Source organism: Amorphotheca resinae (genome assembly GCF_003019875.1).
Source record: "Amorphotheca resinae ATCC 22711 unplaced genomic scaffold M430scaffold_1, whole genome shotgun sequence".
Lineage (NCBI taxonomy): Eukaryota > Fungi > Ascomycota > Leotiomycetes > Helotiales > Amorphothecaceae > Amorphotheca > Amorphotheca resinae.
The window spans coordinates 3283854-3299219 of record NW_020194471.1 but is presented as its reverse complement, the minus strand read 5'-3'; the positions used below and the strand labels follow the sequence as shown (position 1 = coordinate 3299219).

The following is a 15366-nucleotide window of genomic DNA, read 5'->3' as shown; positions in this document are numbered from 1 at the left end:
ATCTCAATTCTGGATGTTCGATTGGCATTCCAAATTGAAATCACCGACCGGTAGTACCTAAGGGTCAAGAAGTCTTCAGGCCACGATATCCGGCACACCTAGCTGCAACAGTGCCAATGTAACTATACTACAAAACCTTCCACAGAGGGTTGCTTGCCAAAACTTATGAATATAGATTTTCAAAGATGTGAAAGCTGACATTCCGGACATATCTCCGAAATTATGGCAATAGCAGGAACTGACACAATTTTCCGACATAGATCGCCAGGTTATTTGGGTTTGCTTGCGTTACGATTAATGAGGGTAACACCAAGTTAGCACTCCCGACTCCGAGAGATGGCTTTGCCGATAGTGGTATGCGGTGCTACTGCAACGCTTCGATTCGAGTTCTAGCGTTGTCAGATTAGATCAAGTTACTCCTTCATCTGACCACGCGGCTCGAGTAGAAACCACCGCGCGAGGCAAGGCTTCGGGCTCGAGCCACAGAAGACTTCTTTCTGGTGATCTCAGGTAGGCTCTTTGTTATCATCACTCAACGCGCAAGGGGTTCTTGGTGTCCCTGTGCCTTACCCAGGTACGGGAGGAAGAGGAGGAGGAAGAAGAAGAGAAGCGAGTCATGTGGCTAGGTAGAATCCTCAGCCACGAGTCGTACAGAAGAAGATAAATGAATCATCTCAGAGGAACAGAAACAGATGCGACTCGAGAAAGGAGAAAGAGAGTGTGAGAGATGGATATGCGCGAGGGAGAAAAGGAGATGAAGGTTTGTTTGTAGGGGGCGCGCAAGGCTGAGGGGGGACGAAGTGTAAGGTCAGCTGACCAACCGTTGGGTGATACAGTGCTACGGTGGCACTGTTTGAAGGGAGGTGACGGGAGAGAACATGGCGCACAATGGGGAGGATTCCTGCATTCAGGAGATGGGTGATGCGAGAACAGCAGTAAGTATCGCTGGATCGGTGTATGTATCGATAGGTATGTATATGTGTCGATAAAGACATAAGTAGATATGCGATAGTGATCCTGATGAATGGTCGACGATGGATGATGGATGGTTTTTCTTGGGGCGGGGCGCTAAGGGGGCCGATCCCTGCGCGTCGGGTGGAAATAAGTATATTAAAGTGGCCTCGCACTCCCCCGACCGATATACTCTCGCATTATTCTTGCATTACTCTGCTCGCCTAACCTAATGCTCGCTTGGCTGTTCGTCGCTTATTCGTTGTCTGCCACCGAATCGCTTCTCTTGCCCCATTCGCCCCTTCGCCTCTTCGCCTCTTATTCGCCCATCCGCCCCTGATCGTGGCTCGCCCTCTCATCTCCACTCCAGCCCTCGGCCTTTTAGTAAATCCGGTCACCGATTCTCCGATCCTTCATTGGAATTTGGCCCCTTCACCGCCCGCACCGCCACTTGGCTCCTTTGGGCCCAGGCCCCTCAGCCACCCCACCCCGGTGCCGAGCAAAAGGCGGGCAGAACCCGACGGGGCCTCAGGCAGCCACCCGTCGGTAGTAATCAGCCCCAGGCTCCAGCGCGCTGCATTAGCCGTGCATAACACACCGCCCCAGCGCCCACCGCCTTCACATCGCCCAAAACGGTCATCGAGCGAACGAATGGTCGAAAATAATAAAAATAATGGACGCTGCTGGTACATATGCGCCTCAATCCCCCGATCTCTCTTCTTTCCTCTCCTCCCCATCCGCACAACACCATCCTCATCCTCAATCACAATCACAATCACATCCACCACAACCACCACCACCACCACAACCACTCCCCTCCTACGATCCCTCCTATTCCACCTCCTACGCTCCACGCTCCCCCACTCTGCCATCCGCCAATAACCACCCTTCAAATCCGCCTCCACATCAAGCCCCGAACCGACCCCACCACCAAAATCTCCACGCCTTTCACCCCCCTCAGCCGCCGAGCTTTGGGAACAACTTTTCCGACGACGGCAGTACGCGGTACATGCCCCCCGTCCCCACCCCATCAACCTCGCACGCCTTCGCACCCAACTCAGCAACCTTCTACTCTCCCCCGCTCAATCCCTCCAGCACCTCCTACCAGCCCCCCTCCAGCACCAACCAAGCCCACGACAACCACCACCCCGGCGCTACGATGAGCACGCGTGCCGGGCGGGGCGGGGCGCGCGTGAAGGACGAGCCCGCGACCACATCCACGTCGGCCATGACGGCAGCAGCAGCAGCAGCATACAAGAACCCGAACCCGCAGGGCATCGAGATCAAGACCAAGTTCCCCGTGGCGCGCATCAAGCGGATCATGCAGGCGGACGAGGAGGTCGGCAAGGTGGCGCAGGTGACGCCCGTCGCGGTCAACAAGGCGCTGGAGCTGTTCATGATCGGGCTGGTGACGGGGGCGGCGGAGCGCGCGCGCGAGAAGGGCGGGAAGAGGGTCACGGCGCAGCATCTGAAGATGGTGGTCGAGGCGGACGAGCAGTTTGATTTCCTGGGTGAGATTGTGGGGAGGGTGGCCGAGGTGCAGGAGAATGCGGGAGGAGAGGGGAAGAAGAGGAAGGAGAAGGTCGGCGCGAGTGATAGTGAGGAGGAAGAGAAGAAACCGAAGAAGGGGAAGGGAAGGAGGAAGAAGAATGATGATTAGACGTTGGGCTTTTGGCATCGGGCGGTTGGAAGGGGAATTTTGGGGGTTCTATCTTGGGAGACTGGGAGAATTCGGGGATCGGATGGCGTTCAGGGCTAGCATTCACATAGCGAATTAAATGCTGACTTTTCGAGGGAGGCTGCAATAGAGTACGCTTCCCAACTCAATATCCTCTTCTCCTGTCTGAGCCAGATTTGCCCCGTGGGAATGACGCCAAATCCTCCCCAACGAATTCAGAATCATGATTTCGAACTTTTTACATAGGTATCTATGGCACACAGTCCACATCCACGTCTACCTCGCCTCAGAACTTCGCATCTCCAAGCATCTACTCGTCCATCCATCTAATTCCCCGAAAAAAAAGGACACCCCAAACACCGACAAAAACGCTATTCAAATCCCAACTCCTTTTACTCTTTACATACCCAGTCAGATCCTAATCACAGTCCCGGATCCTGATTTCTGGGATGGGGTCTATGGGGTGTAGGATGACTAAGGCGGGGTCAGGACGAAGGGAAGGAGGGGTGGGATAGGTGAGTGAGTGAGTGACTTACGGCTCTGAGACGCTGCTCGATGGCGCCTTATAGTATAATAACCGCTTGCCATCTCACAGCAAATGATACCGAGCATGGCTGGCACTCCATGCACGAAAATCGAAGATATATCATGCGCCTCCATGACACTCAGCTTTGCAACTCAGCGAAAGGAAAGGAAGAGAATCAAGACGATGTGGAATCCTGATTGATTCTCCAATCATCCATCATCTTCAACGCTTGTTCCTTGACTTCCGGCAACTTCTCCGCCTTCTCTAACCATCTCATGCCCTCCTCCGCCTGCCCCTCCGCTTTACAGATCTGCGCCAGGTTCAGCATGCTCGGCCCAAAGCCATCCGCAGCCGCGACCTGGAACCATTCCTTCGCCATGCCAAACTCGCGAACGGGGCCGGCGCTCGCGGCCCTGAGGCGGGCCAGTTCGATAGCGCCGAGATTATGCCAGGCCTCCAGGATCCCCGACGACGCCGCTTTCAAGAGATACACTTCCTGCTGGCGCGAATTGCGCTCTTCCAGCTGCGAGAGATAGAAATACGCCGTGGGGTTATCGAGCTCGAGCGCCGCGGTGCGGAACGCCGCCTGGGCGCCTTCGACGTCGCCGCGGGATTTCAGGATCTGCCCTTCGCTGACGAGGGCTTCGCTCGCGTCCTCGAAGTCGAGGCCCGCGGGGCCGCGGGTCGCGCGGCGAATCCAGTCCAGGGCTTCGTTTTCTTTGTTTTGGGTGAGGAGGAATTTCCCCAGGAGCGCCATGGCGCGTGGGTTGCCGGCTTTGGCTAGGGTCCCTAGACGTTTGAGAGGGGAGGCGTAGTCTTTGAGAACACCGGTCCGGAGGGCTGAGGAAATAATGTAGAAAGTCGCGGACTCTTCGCCGAGTTCTGAAGCAGATAGCATGACTCTCCTCGCTAGGCTTCGCTGGACGTGTTTAGGACACCGGTTGAGGATCATGGACAAGAGAACAAGAATGGATGGATTTATCTCGAATTCTAAAGCTCATCAGTACGAATATTCTTGAGCTTGAAATGGTTGAAGCTTACCTTTACATAATCTTTGTTCCCACCCGACAGTAGCACCTCGCTCAAGCTCCTGGTACCGACGCAGTACATCCATTGCCTTATCAGGGCTGATCTCTAAAGCACCGGATTTGCTTGCGGATTGGAGGAGGACAATTGGTGGGAGAGCCTTCTCTGGATCTATCATTGGCCGGTTGATCGCAGGGCCTTGTGCTTTCTGCGAAGAAACAAGGAGACTTGGCGCCCGTTGGACTCGGCGGCTGGCTTCTAAAATAGATGTTGTATGCAGTAGCGATCTTGGGCTTAAAAGTCTGCAGTTCTTCCCGATGATGGGAAGATATCTTCGGAAGCTCGACATGGTTGCGCCTCAGCACGTGTCGGCTTGAAAAAGATTGTGTTTGGAGACGCAAAGCAAATATATATGTTTATTTGGCCCAAATCCAAGCGGTGCATGTGATTTCTTCCTCAAAACTTGCTAATACGGCTCCCAAAAATTCCTCGACCTTGATCTAATTTTAGCCGGTGACAACAGTTTTAGCTACAATAAGCGGCCCAGCTCACCTTTCAGAAACAAAAGCAGATTTGTCCAGGCGAGGATCTAGAGATAGTATCGCGACTTTCTTTCGGTGGTGCAGCAGCAGCCAGAAGACGTGTAGTCAGGGCGGTGACAGACGCGATGCTATGATAGGCAGCATAGGGGCTGGGATTCTGCCGGCCGAAGATCTACCGCACGTCGAAAATTCTAACTTTTCTTCCGCAGCACTAGACCAGATAACAACACTCCACCGCCTTTACCTTTCAGATGCTCTCCAAACTCTTTAACTCCGCCGTAACCTTCTTCCACTCTGCCCCACCAACCAAAGGCACTCAAAAGAAACAGCTCGGAACCAGGTCGCCGCTCAGGGAGATGGTCACGACTAGAGGTCAAAGCGGCAAGCATGCCATTGACACTGGATCCATCGCTGACGATGCCAAAGTGGTGGGAACTCCTGGAAGTTCGAGAAAGCGACAAAGAAAGGCCGGAAACTCAGAGGCCCTGGAGCTAAGAGACAATGGTGATGCTAGAACTCCCGCAACGAAGAAACAGAAGATTCTCTCGACAGACGGTGGGGAGAGTAGAAGTTCCTCAACGAAGAAAGGAAAGGCTCTCCCGGTACGCGCCAAGGATGACGAGACGCCAAACAGAAAGACCCGAGCTGTGGTGGAAATCCCGGCCTTTCAGGGTGGATTGGGATCTAGTGGGCGCAAACTGAAAAAATCACGAGAAGAAGTTGCTGAGAACGAGGAGGAGCCACAGAAGAGTGATGCTGATACCTCGCGGGTGGAGGAGGTTCCTGATTCAGAGTCTGAATCTAATGATAACAAGTCCGGGCCAAAGCCCTCCAAAAGCCCAATGCCCCGAGGGAATAAGAAGATGAAGCAAAAGGATTCGGTTAATAAGGAAACTCCTGAGGTCACCGAAGCAATATCAAGCCCAGCCAACATCCCAGCCAAGCCAAAACATAAACGTTTCGGTAGCGAAGAACCAGAGACACCAGAGGTACCAGAAGCTGAGGTGTTTTCGACCGCCCCTGAGATCTTAGAGTCGGAAGACGAGAGCAGCGACGACGACGCCCCAGAAGTGGTAGGAGCCCAAGAGGCATTGGAGACTGCAAAATTGAGGGAGCGTGAGGCTGCAAAAGCTGTTGAAGTGTAGGTGTCCATGCCATGTCTTTCGAACATCACTGATCATATCAGGCAAGAAGCTGCGATTCGAAAGAAACGCAAGGAGCGAGATGCGATTTTGAAAGAACAAGCCAAGGCAGCTGCCAAGAAGCGCAAGCGCGAGGAAGAAGAAATTCAAGTGCCTGTTGAAGCCGGCGTTCTTACTGATGCCCATGAGAACGGAATTGCAAACCCTGGCTCTGAAGATGCAAACGACGATGCTCAAAACAACGAACCACTCACCGCAAAACCCTCCTTAAAACTCACACCCAGGGCCTCCCTCCCTGAATTCCTTCCCGCAGAGTACTTGGAAGAAGATGAAGAGAGCGAAGAGACCCTCCAATTCGAATCCACACCCCAACAGCAACAACAGCCAGTGAAAAAAGCGAAAAAGACGAAATTCACAGACCTAGTTGAGAAGAAGCCGAAGGATATCCGTAAGGGTTCGACGATCTATCGGGTCGCTGAGGCACGTAATATGAAATTGCCACCAAAGTCGTCGTTCCAGGCTAGGTCGGTAAAGGAGTCGTGGTTGCAGGGCAGGTCGGGTTCGGGGATTGGGACGAATCGGAAACCTTTTTCTAATAGCTTCTACAAGGCGAAGTAGATGTTGGTATGGGAGTGATATGGAACGGGTATGGAGAATGAAGTGCTGTTGAAAGCAAGAGCCCGAAATAAGCTTGGCTGATGATCACTCGGGGTGAAATACACTCGATGAGAGGGCACCATACGTGACCCGGTCGAATTAAAAAAGAAGTACGAGATACCTTCTCACGCCATGTTTGCAGCAGACCAACAGCTGTGACATTTCAGCATTATCATATTATTCTCAGCACTGCTATTTTGCTAGCTAAAGTTGTTTTCCCTCCTCTGTGCTGATCGTTTCATCGTTTCTCATCCATTGTGGCTTCACGCCTTGCCTAGTTCTGCGTCAGAAGCCTTTCCATGGAAGGAAATCACTTGCTGCACATGAGCTTCCTAATCCTCTCAGATATCATCTTAATTCCCTTCTGCCTTTCTCTCGTGCCTAAAATCCTAATCAGTATTACTATATCCAAATCGAGGCATAGTCAGGCGAAGATAATACATACTACTCAAGAACAGCGCTGCGACTGGCCATGCATGTATGCCGCCTTTCTCTTCCCAGCTTTCAACTGCAATACCAGCACTCTTCAACAACACCACCCAATCGCGGATCTCCTGTGCAAAAACTTCTTCAGAGCCGTAATGTATGAAAAATCCTTTCGCAGGACTGGCTATCTTCCACCGTTCTGCATTTTTGCAATTCCCAGGCGAAACAAGCGAGCTATTGATTATGGCTTTGTTGGCATATTGATGTGCGTACTGGTGGAGAGTGGTCGGGTTCAGGTAGTCGCCTGAGGTAATTTTGTCTTTGGGCGAAACGAGGGTGACCCAGGGAGAGATGAGGACGGCTAGGCCGGGTCTTATATCTCTAATTTCTTTCCCGTCCGTAATGTTGGCTAGGGTATCCATTGTTATGCTCTCGAGATACAGAAGGAGGCTGAGAATTAAGGTTGCGCCCGCGGAGTCGCCACTCACGCAGATCCTGGCTGGGTCGCAACTGAGTGATAACACATGCTTGTAGCCTGCAATGGTTTGAAGCAGTTGGACGGGATAAGATTTGTCGGGGACGAGAGTATATTCCAGCGAGAAGATGGCGGGGTTCCGGAAGCCGGAAGATTTTAGAAGAGATAGCCATGCTAGGAAGAACTCGAGGTAGAAATAACTGGAGCCCATTGAGAAGCCACCTCCTGTAGAATTAATTTTAGCCAATGATTGACAATGTTGTGTAACAAGACGTACCATGGGCATAGTAAATAACAACATCCGGCTCTTGAAATTGATTTTCAATGATCCAAAGACCTTGAAAATCGTTCTGTGACTAGTGAGCGTTGAATCAGTAAGGCCACTTGCAATGATGACATACCTGTTTGACTTCATGCCAATGTATAGGAGAATGCAGGTACCCGTGCCGGAACATTCGAAATCTCAAAAACGGCAATGCGACGGGCTGCGAGAGGAAGACTCTTCCTATATCGGGAGGGATGTATGCAAATGCATATCGAACACACCGAACAGTAATATCCTCAAACCATGTTGCATGCTGTACGAACGGATCTCGGTATGCACGGTCGAGGATATACCGATCGTGGATAAAACTCAAAGGCAGTTTTATAACTGCACGAAACGTCAGGGACTTCCTTGGAATGCAGTCGCACGAGGTAATGTCCTTGGCACAGGAAGACACTCGAGGAGGCAGAACTAGAGATAAAGATGCGTTGACGTACGGAGAAACGGTAAAGCCTGTAAGCCGCAGCTCAGGGTGCGAAAGAAGCCAGCGTGGGCAATCAATTGCGGGGTCAAAAATACTAAAAAAACAATACAGTCAAGCCAAGAGACCTGTCCCAGTATCATGGTATGGAAGAGATGCAATCTCAACGAGGGCCAATGGCTGAGGGGCAAGCCTTTCCTATCGTTGAGGTACCTTTGTGAATCAAGAGAAAAGGTGTCAACAGATGACAGGATGTTGAATCGTCAAGCAAGCTGCCATCTGAACAAGCCTGGTGAGACACAATCTCCGAGCTGGACTTCCAGCTTTCTAAGAGAAGTTGCGTCTATATAAACAGGTTCTTCTTGTCTGGTCGTCACTACTGTACCGCAGTTCGAGCGCCGAGGTACGAATGCGAGGTCACGTGAAAACTTGCCCGTTTCGGCGTAGTCAGCTCTGAGCCAAAGTTTCGCAAGTTTCGCAAGTTCAGCCTCAACGACAAGTCAGAAATTTATCACAAACTCCAGGTGAATCACCAACAGGGTCCTTTTCCCACTTAGATCTGCCCTGTTGCAGAGAACGGCCGTACACTCGCTTCCTTCTTCGACTTCTTTCTCCCATCGACCTCACGAGAATGTCTTGAGGCGCAACCGCGTTCTGCCGTTCACGTTGTAGAAGTTGCGACGGCGATCTCTGAGGATGGCTGTATCTGCGACCACGGCAGCTCAAGCAGAGCTCATCAGGTTTGTTTTCTCAAAGGTGTTTGACAGCTGTCGTACTGATAGCCGTGCAGCTCGCTCTCCCAAGATGATATCCCGATCAAGCTTCGATGCGCGATCTGTAGTAGGCTGGCTGTCAACGCGTTCCGGCTCCCATGCTGCGAGCAAGCGATATGCGAGACGTGTAAGCATCGCTTTAATCTCCATATCCTCCCGCGACTTGCTAACAATCTCTACAGGCCAGTCAACTCTCCCCTCTTCCTGCCCAGTCTGCGAACATACTCCTGTCGCTGCAGAAGACTGCAAGCCGAATAAGTCTCTTCGAACCACAATCAAAGTTTTCCTGCGAACTGAGGAGAAGAAACGCGAAGCGCTTCGATTGAAGGAGACGAAGAATAGTGCCCCTGCCACGCCTTTGGAGGTTACTGCAACTCCAGTCGAGGCATCTACCCCGGCAGAGGCAATTGAGCCCAACGTAGCTGGCGCAGCAGAGACCAAGTCAGAACCATCTTCTGCCCCTACGGGAGATCAAGTTGAAGAGCCTCCCGCCAATGTTGGTGCTACCGAACAAGCCCAGCAAGCTGAGGCGGACATCCCTCAACCGTCTATAGAGGTATGATCACTTCCGACTCTAACTTAACCATTGTCCGAAAGCTAATTCGAACATAGGAGATCACGCCTGGACAGGAGCCGACAGAGGAGACTGTAGAGACCAATGCTAATTCCGCAGAAGATACAGTTGCCGAAAAGGAAAAGGAACAGACCGATGAAAATGGCGCAAACGATCAGTCGACCACAGGCCAGGACGTCTCACAGACACCCGGGTTTGGAACTGGATTTGGCTTTGATTCCAGTGCTGCTGGAGGCTTCCCTGCCATGGGATTTGGTGGCGATTTCAATCAGATGCAGATGATGATGATGCAAAACGGCATGGCACCAAACGCCTTTGGCAGCTTTCCCATGATGGGTACGTCCGCTCTACGAATGCACATTGAGAAACAAACTAACAAGTAAGCAGGAATGCCTGGAATGAGCATGGATCCAATGATGATGCAGAACATGTTTATGAATGGTGGGTTTGGCGCTGCAGGCATGAACGGCATGAACATGAACATGGGTGCGGGAATGGGTGGCTTCGATGGCGGAGTTGGTGCAGGATTCAATAATGGATGGAACGGTCAACAATCATGGAATATCGGACCAGATAATTTCAATCATCCAAATGCATCAGGCATGGGTACTGGTGATTATGGTTCCAATAACTCTGGGTTCGCTTCCCATGCTGCACGATATAATCAAGGTAATTATGGACGCGGAAACCAATACAATGACTACCAGAACCAGAACTATGGCTACCAACAGCGTGGCCGAGGTAGGGGTCGAGGAGGTTTTGGCCGTGGAGGCTACGGGTATGGTTCAAATGAAGCATTCTCACAACAGTTTCCCCAGCAGTTTGGTTCAGGAGAAGGAGCCAATGGCGCCATGAGTGATACAGCATCTATCCCCAATGGACCGAAGGCGGATGCGGCTCAGGCCACACCCAGTAATGTCGATGAATTTGGCAGAGAGATACGCCAGACATCAGAAGCTAAAGACGGGGCATCAGCCGAACCCGCCTCAAAAGACGACAACACGCCTGCTCCACCCGACAACGATGGAACTGAAGTAAATCAAGATGCTGTACCAAAGGACACATCAGCTCAGCCCGATGACTTTACCCCAAAACCAATTCAGACTCTGGACGAGATTCAAGCTCCCTTCGTCCCAAACGGATTCCATGGCATGTACGGCCCGTCTCGAGGAGGCTTTGGCCCAGGTTTCCCTGGACGTGGTGGTTTCAATTCCATGCAGCCGCCTCCCGTAAAACCGGTCGATGTGCCTCTCAATGCGCCTACAGGACCGAAGGCTATGCGCGAAGGCTTGCCAAATACTGGTCTTTCGGGGTTGAGAGGACGTGCAGCATTCATGCCGTCTGTTGGGAGACCAAGTTCGGTGACCAATGGCAGTATGAGTGCACCACCAGAGCCGGAACCAAGCGACAAAGATGGCAAAGAGCGAGAAAGGAGTAGGTCGCCGTCGAGAGAAAAATCTAAGGAGAGATCCAGATCAAGAGAGAGGAGGAGAAGCAGGAGCAGAGACAGACATCACCGCAGGCATAGGCATAGGTCGACCTCCCTCTCGGAAGACGAGAAGGAGTCTGAACGACGAAGACAACGCAGAAGAGAGCGCCGTCGTCGACGCGAAGAAGAAGAAGCAGATGATCACGAGGATCATGGTTCTAGAGAGAGATATGCTGATGACGACGGAAGAGACGTGGAGGATGAAAGATCAAGATCCGCATCTCCTTCTGATTCTAAACGCTCGAGCCATAGGAGCCGTCGAGACAGGGATAAGTACAGAGAACGAGACAGAGAGAGCGATAGAGAGTACAAATCATCCTCACACAAACACCGCTCCAGCCACCGTCACCGCGACGACAGATCTAGAAGCCGAGATCGAGATCATGAGCATCGACATCGCCATACCCATCGAGGCTCCGAGGACCCTGAAGATAGAGCCGAGAAAACCGACAAATCTATACCCCCGACCCCACTCGAATCAGAAGACGCCGCAGGCAGACCATCAACGAGCTCTAACGCTACTAATGGCATCGAAATCAAAGGTGCGAGCAGCCGTCGCAAAACCGCACTCGACGAGGTAGTCATTCCTACGGGTCCGCGACAAGATCGTCTCTCTGGCCGAGAACGCGAAAAAGAACGTGACAAAGGCAGGGAGAGCCGTCACCATCGGGATGATGATGATTCCCGGCATCGGTCCTCCAGACATCACAATTCCGACCGTGAAAGAGAGAGGGAGCGAGAAAGAGCCAAAGACAAAGAGAGAGAGAAGGACAGAGCGAGAGCAGCTCCTACCGCCCCCGCAGTGCAGGATCCACATACCCTTGAGCGAGAAGCGCGTAATCGGGAGCGGTTACTTAAAGAAGCGCAGCGGATAGCGGGCTTGACGGCTGGGATGGCTGGCGCTAGGAAGCGGAGTCGTGATGATGGCGATGATGCTCGTAAGGGGAGAAAGAAGGGACGCAGAGGTACGGGTAGTGATGAGAGCGACGAGGCGCGCATCGCGAGGCTAGAAGCTGAGAGGGAGAGCGCGAGATGGGATTAATTACACAAAAAATTCGGGTTGCGTTGCGGGAATATATACTCTGGTTGAGAGAGTATGTTTGCTAGCATTACCAGAGATAGCGGATTCATATTTGGGTTGATGGGCTGAAGTGCCCTTGCCATCGCTCTTTGGCCTTTGAATCTGGCGCGAGAGAGAGGCTCTTTGTACGTTATGATAGACAAGGGCGGTAGCATAATAATGCCAGTGATTACATATCCTGAACCACAGCAGATTTCTTAGAATAAATATATACGGCTCATATTTGGTTAGGGAGCATTCATTAACTCTCATAGCTATATGAAAAGGACTATTTAAACGAACCCACTCTCTGAAAGGACGGTCGGAAGACCCACGATTAAACCGGTCGTTCTAACAAGGGAGTGCGGGCAAGCTCCACAACTGGCCCTGAGCTATCGGGCATCCAGGGACCAGATTACATATGTTACAAACCCGGTCCATGCTGAAAACAGAAGGTCACCGCTGGCGATAGGCCATGCTCCGTAATACATCTTGGCCTCGCTGTATTGCGGGAGGGAGCCGGGACTTTATCCTGACTTTCTATAAAAGCCCGTGGTGCCGTGGATTTCTTGGGATATACAGGACGGAGTGACAAAGGGCTTGAGAATAAGCCGTGAGCTACCGAGGTGAGTTTGGACAAAGAGCTACAGTACATTCCCAGCTTGTCGCTATGATGCGATGGATATATCGTGAAGATGAAGTGGGGGTTTGAGCGCAACGTATATTGACAAATTGTAGGAGAACGAAGGAATCTCAATTGAGCCTCCAGGAGCTTGAAAATACCATTCCGCCGTCTGATCATGGTGAAGCTCAGCGCGCTTTATGCCCTCCTCGGGCTGGCGAGTGCAACTCTCGCTGCAGCACCACTCAGTGCGATTGAGAAGAAAGTGCGGGTAAGTCTACATGCAAGGTATTCTTCCCACCCGAAGAGATCTTCATAGTAACGCGGAGAATAGAAAAACACCATTTCCAAGAGAGAGATTCTCAAGAGGGACACTGACCCCACCCTCTTATACCCGGCATACAACATCTCAGTCCCAATCGACCACTTCCACAATGACTCGAAGTACGAACCTCACAGCGACGGCATGTTTAACCTGCGCTACTGGTTTGATGCCACCTATTACAAGGAGGGCGGGCCTGTCATCGTGCTGCAGTCCGGAGAGACAGACGCCAGCGAACGGTTGATATTCCTGCAAAAGGGTATCCTGCACCAGATGGCGGAAGCTACAAACGGGATTGGAGTTGTTCTGGAGCACAGATATTACGGTAGCAGTATGCCCACACCAGACTTCTCAACCGAGAATCTGAGATTCTTGACCACGGACCAAGCGCTGGCGGACGAGGCGTACTTCGCGAAGAATGTCGTGTTTCCAGGATTGGAGGATAAGAATCTCACGGCGCCGAATGTGCCATATATTGGATATGGAGGTAGTTACGCTGGTGCTTTCAACGCATTTCTCAGGAAATTGTATCCGGATGTTTTCTGGGGTAAGTGGCATGCCGCCTTTCTTGGAATACATGGATTGACATAGGACTCTCCGTAGGTACCATCTCTTCAAGTGGAGTCGTTGAAGCTATCTGGGATTACTGGAGCTACTTCGAGCCTATCCGGGTCTACGCAGATCAAGAATGTGTGTCGACAACGCAGAAAATCACGCACATGATTGACAACATCTTGATTGGGCTGAACGACAGCGCAACTACCGCAGAGCTCAAAGGAGCCTTCGGGCTCCCAAATGTCACCTACGATGACGATTTTGCCAGCGTGGTCAGTTATGGAATCGATTCCTGGCAAGGTTTGGTTTGGGACCCGGCAGAAAACGACCCTTCTTTTGATCTGTTTTGTGGCAACATCACCTCGGATTCGATCATATATCCCGATACTAGCAGCCTCACTAGCACGGTGCAGGATCTTCTCACGAAAGGGGGCTATGGATCAGAGGTCTCCAACTTGACTACACCGCTGTTGAATTGGATTGGGTGGCTCGGTCAATACGCCGTTGATTCCTGCCAAGGTGATCAAGACGCCTGCTTCTCAACCCACAACGCAACATACTACGCTCAAGACGACATAACTCAGAGCTGGCGCTCCTGGCCCTACCAAGTAAGCATCTTTCCTTCCCTCCGCCTCCCCGCCCAACCCGAAGACTAACCCACAACAAAAGTACTGCACCGAATGGGGCTTCCTCCAAACCGGGTCCGGCGCGCCCAAAGACCAACTACCCCTAATCTCCCGCACCAACACCCTCGAATACGAGAGCCTCATCTGCGCCTATGCATTCAACATCACCACGCCCCCCAACACCACCGCAATCAACCAATACGGCGGCTTCGACATCTCGTACCCGCGCCTGGCCATGATCGACGGGGAGCAGGACCCGTGGCGGCCCGCGACGGCCCACGCGTCGCCCTTCAACAGCACGGCGCAGAACCGCACCAGTACCGCGAGCCAGCCCTTCATCTTGATCGACGGCGCCGTCCATCATTGGGATGAGTATGGCCTGTTCCCGAATGAGACGGTGGATTCCCCGCCGGATTTCTTGCCGCCCGTCCCTGTCAGGGACGCCCAGGCCGCGGAGCTGCAGTTTGTGTTGGAGTGGATGGAGGAGTGGGAGGAGCATGTTTTGGCCATGAGAGCGAGGGATGAGATGAGAGTCTGAGGGGGAAGACGAGAGGGGCTTAATCACTCAGATAGAAACAAATAGTGAAATGTTTAATGTCTGAATGAGATATCAAGCTTAAAGCATCGAAAACTTGTTCTTTGCGATGACCCACGTTGAATTTAATTTAGTTGCTCTGCTTGAATAGGACGGGAGAATGAGGGATGAGCTAAAGAATATTGGCGGGCAGGGATTGAACCGGAAGTGAGTAAGTAAATCATCCGTCCTTTGGATACCTTATGCTGGAGGAGACACGAGTGGCAGAAGAAGCATGGTGTTCAGTTACACACACGTCAAGCACAAGTCACGCACAACGCCATAAGACCACAAAAATCTTGATTGAGTGATATCCGCCCCCTCAGGTATCTCCACCAACCCTATGCCTCTCTGGACCCAAAAAGACCCAAAAAAAAAAGATGAACCATGATTACTCGACCGCGCATGCAATGCCATGACGAGAAAATCCCAACCAAAACCTTATGTGCAAACACCATGCGCTATGATTAACAAGCAGGTGTGCGTGGGATCCACCCACGAAAGCATTCTCCCTCTAAAAACGCCTCCCAATGCAGTATGCGTTTAATTCCTTTGTTCTCCGAGCTCGCTATCGTATCATCATGCTGACAACCCTGGTCGCT

The 15366-nt window shown here is 51.9% G+C and overlaps 7 protein-coding genes across 7 annotated transcripts; 4 read left to right on the top strand and 3 right to left on the bottom strand.

The window, feature by feature from the left end:
• Positions 1-2212: 2212 nt before the first annotated feature.
• M430DRAFT_71548 (hypothetical protein) lies at positions 2213-2527 on the top strand (the record flags this gene model as incomplete). Its single annotated transcript, XM_024869513.1, has 1 exon — positions 2213-2527. A coding segment is annotated over one exon (315 nt), but the record flags the coding sequence as incomplete, so codon positions are not given.
• Positions 2528-3330: 803 nt separating this feature from the next.
• On the bottom strand, positions 3331-4530 carry M430DRAFT_92246 (hypothetical protein; the record flags this gene model as incomplete). The annotated part of the gene is made up of 2 exons (XM_024869700.1): positions 3331-4145; positions 4197-4530. 2 exons carry the CDS (start codon positions 4528-4530, stop codon positions 3331-3333), a joined length of 1149 nt encoding a protein of 382 aa, XP_024725695.1.
• A 444-nt stretch (positions 4531-4974) lies between these two features.
• On the top strand, positions 4975-6483 carry M430DRAFT_24527 (hypothetical protein; the record flags this gene model as incomplete). Its single annotated transcript, XM_024865078.1, has 2 exons — positions 4975-5864; positions 5910-6483. 2 exons carry the CDS (start codon positions 4975-4977, stop codon positions 6481-6483), a joined length of 1464 nt encoding a protein of 487 aa, XP_024725694.1.
• A 349-nt stretch (positions 6484-6832) lies between these two features.
• On the bottom strand, positions 6833-8312 carry M430DRAFT_47212 (hypothetical protein; the record flags this gene model as incomplete). The annotated part of the gene is made up of 5 exons (XM_024867910.1): positions 6833-6903; positions 6968-7648; positions 7701-7773; positions 7825-8075; positions 8186-8312. The coding sequence occupies 5 exons, from the start codon at positions 8310-8312 to the stop codon at positions 6833-6835; spliced, it is 1203 nt and encodes a 400-aa protein (XP_024725693.1).
• Positions 8313-8679: 367 nt separating this feature from the next.
• Positions 8680-12355, top strand: M430DRAFT_32644 (hypothetical protein). The gene is made up of 5 exons (XM_024866206.1): positions 8680-8909; positions 8960-9069; positions 9125-9498; positions 9555-9852; positions 9904-12355. Exons 1-5 carry the CDS (start codon positions 8866-8868, stop codon positions 12045-12047), a joined length of 2970 nt encoding a protein of 989 aa, XP_024725692.1. The 5' UTR covers positions 8680-8865; the 3' UTR covers positions 12048-12355.
• Positions 12356-12396: 41 nt separating this feature from the next.
• M430DRAFT_163862 (hypothetical protein) lies at positions 12397-13010 on the bottom strand. Its single transcript, XM_024863453.1, has one exon. The coding sequence runs from the start codon at positions 12865-12867 to the stop codon at positions 12490-12492; it is 378 nt and encodes a 125-aa protein (XP_024725691.1). The 5' UTR covers positions 12868-13010; the 3' UTR covers positions 12397-12489.
• On the top strand, positions 12523-14728 carry M430DRAFT_38846 (hypothetical protein; the record flags this gene model as incomplete). Its single annotated transcript, XM_024867281.1, has 5 exons — positions 12523-12691; positions 12804-12958; positions 13022-13556; positions 13613-14172; positions 14234-14728. Exons 2-5 carry the CDS (start codon positions 12866-12868, stop codon positions 14726-14728), a joined length of 1683 nt encoding a protein of 560 aa, XP_024725690.1. The 5' UTR covers positions 12523-12691; positions 12804-12865.
• Positions 14729-15366: the final 638 nt, after the last annotated feature.

What these genes read in the sequence shown, in the direction of transcription:
- M430DRAFT_163862 (XM_024863453.1), bottom strand. Translation starts at nt 12,867, where the DNA reads ATGATCAGACGGCGGAATGGTATTTTCAAGCTCCTGGAGGCTCAATTG.
- M430DRAFT_32644 (XM_024866206.1), top strand. Translation starts at nt 8,866, where the DNA reads ATGGCTGTATCTGCGACCACGGCAGCTCAAGCAGAGCTCATCAG. An exon ending in GCTCAAGCAGAGCTCATCAG is followed by an intron (nt 8,910 to 8,959) that starts GTTTGTTTTCTC and finishes ATAGCCGTGCAG; the next exon opens with CTCGCTCTCCCAAGATGATA. An exon ending in TCCCTCAACCGTCTATAGAG is followed by an intron (nt 9,499 to 9,554) that starts GTATGATCACTT and finishes ATTCGAACATAG; the next exon opens with GAGATCACGCCTGGACAGGA.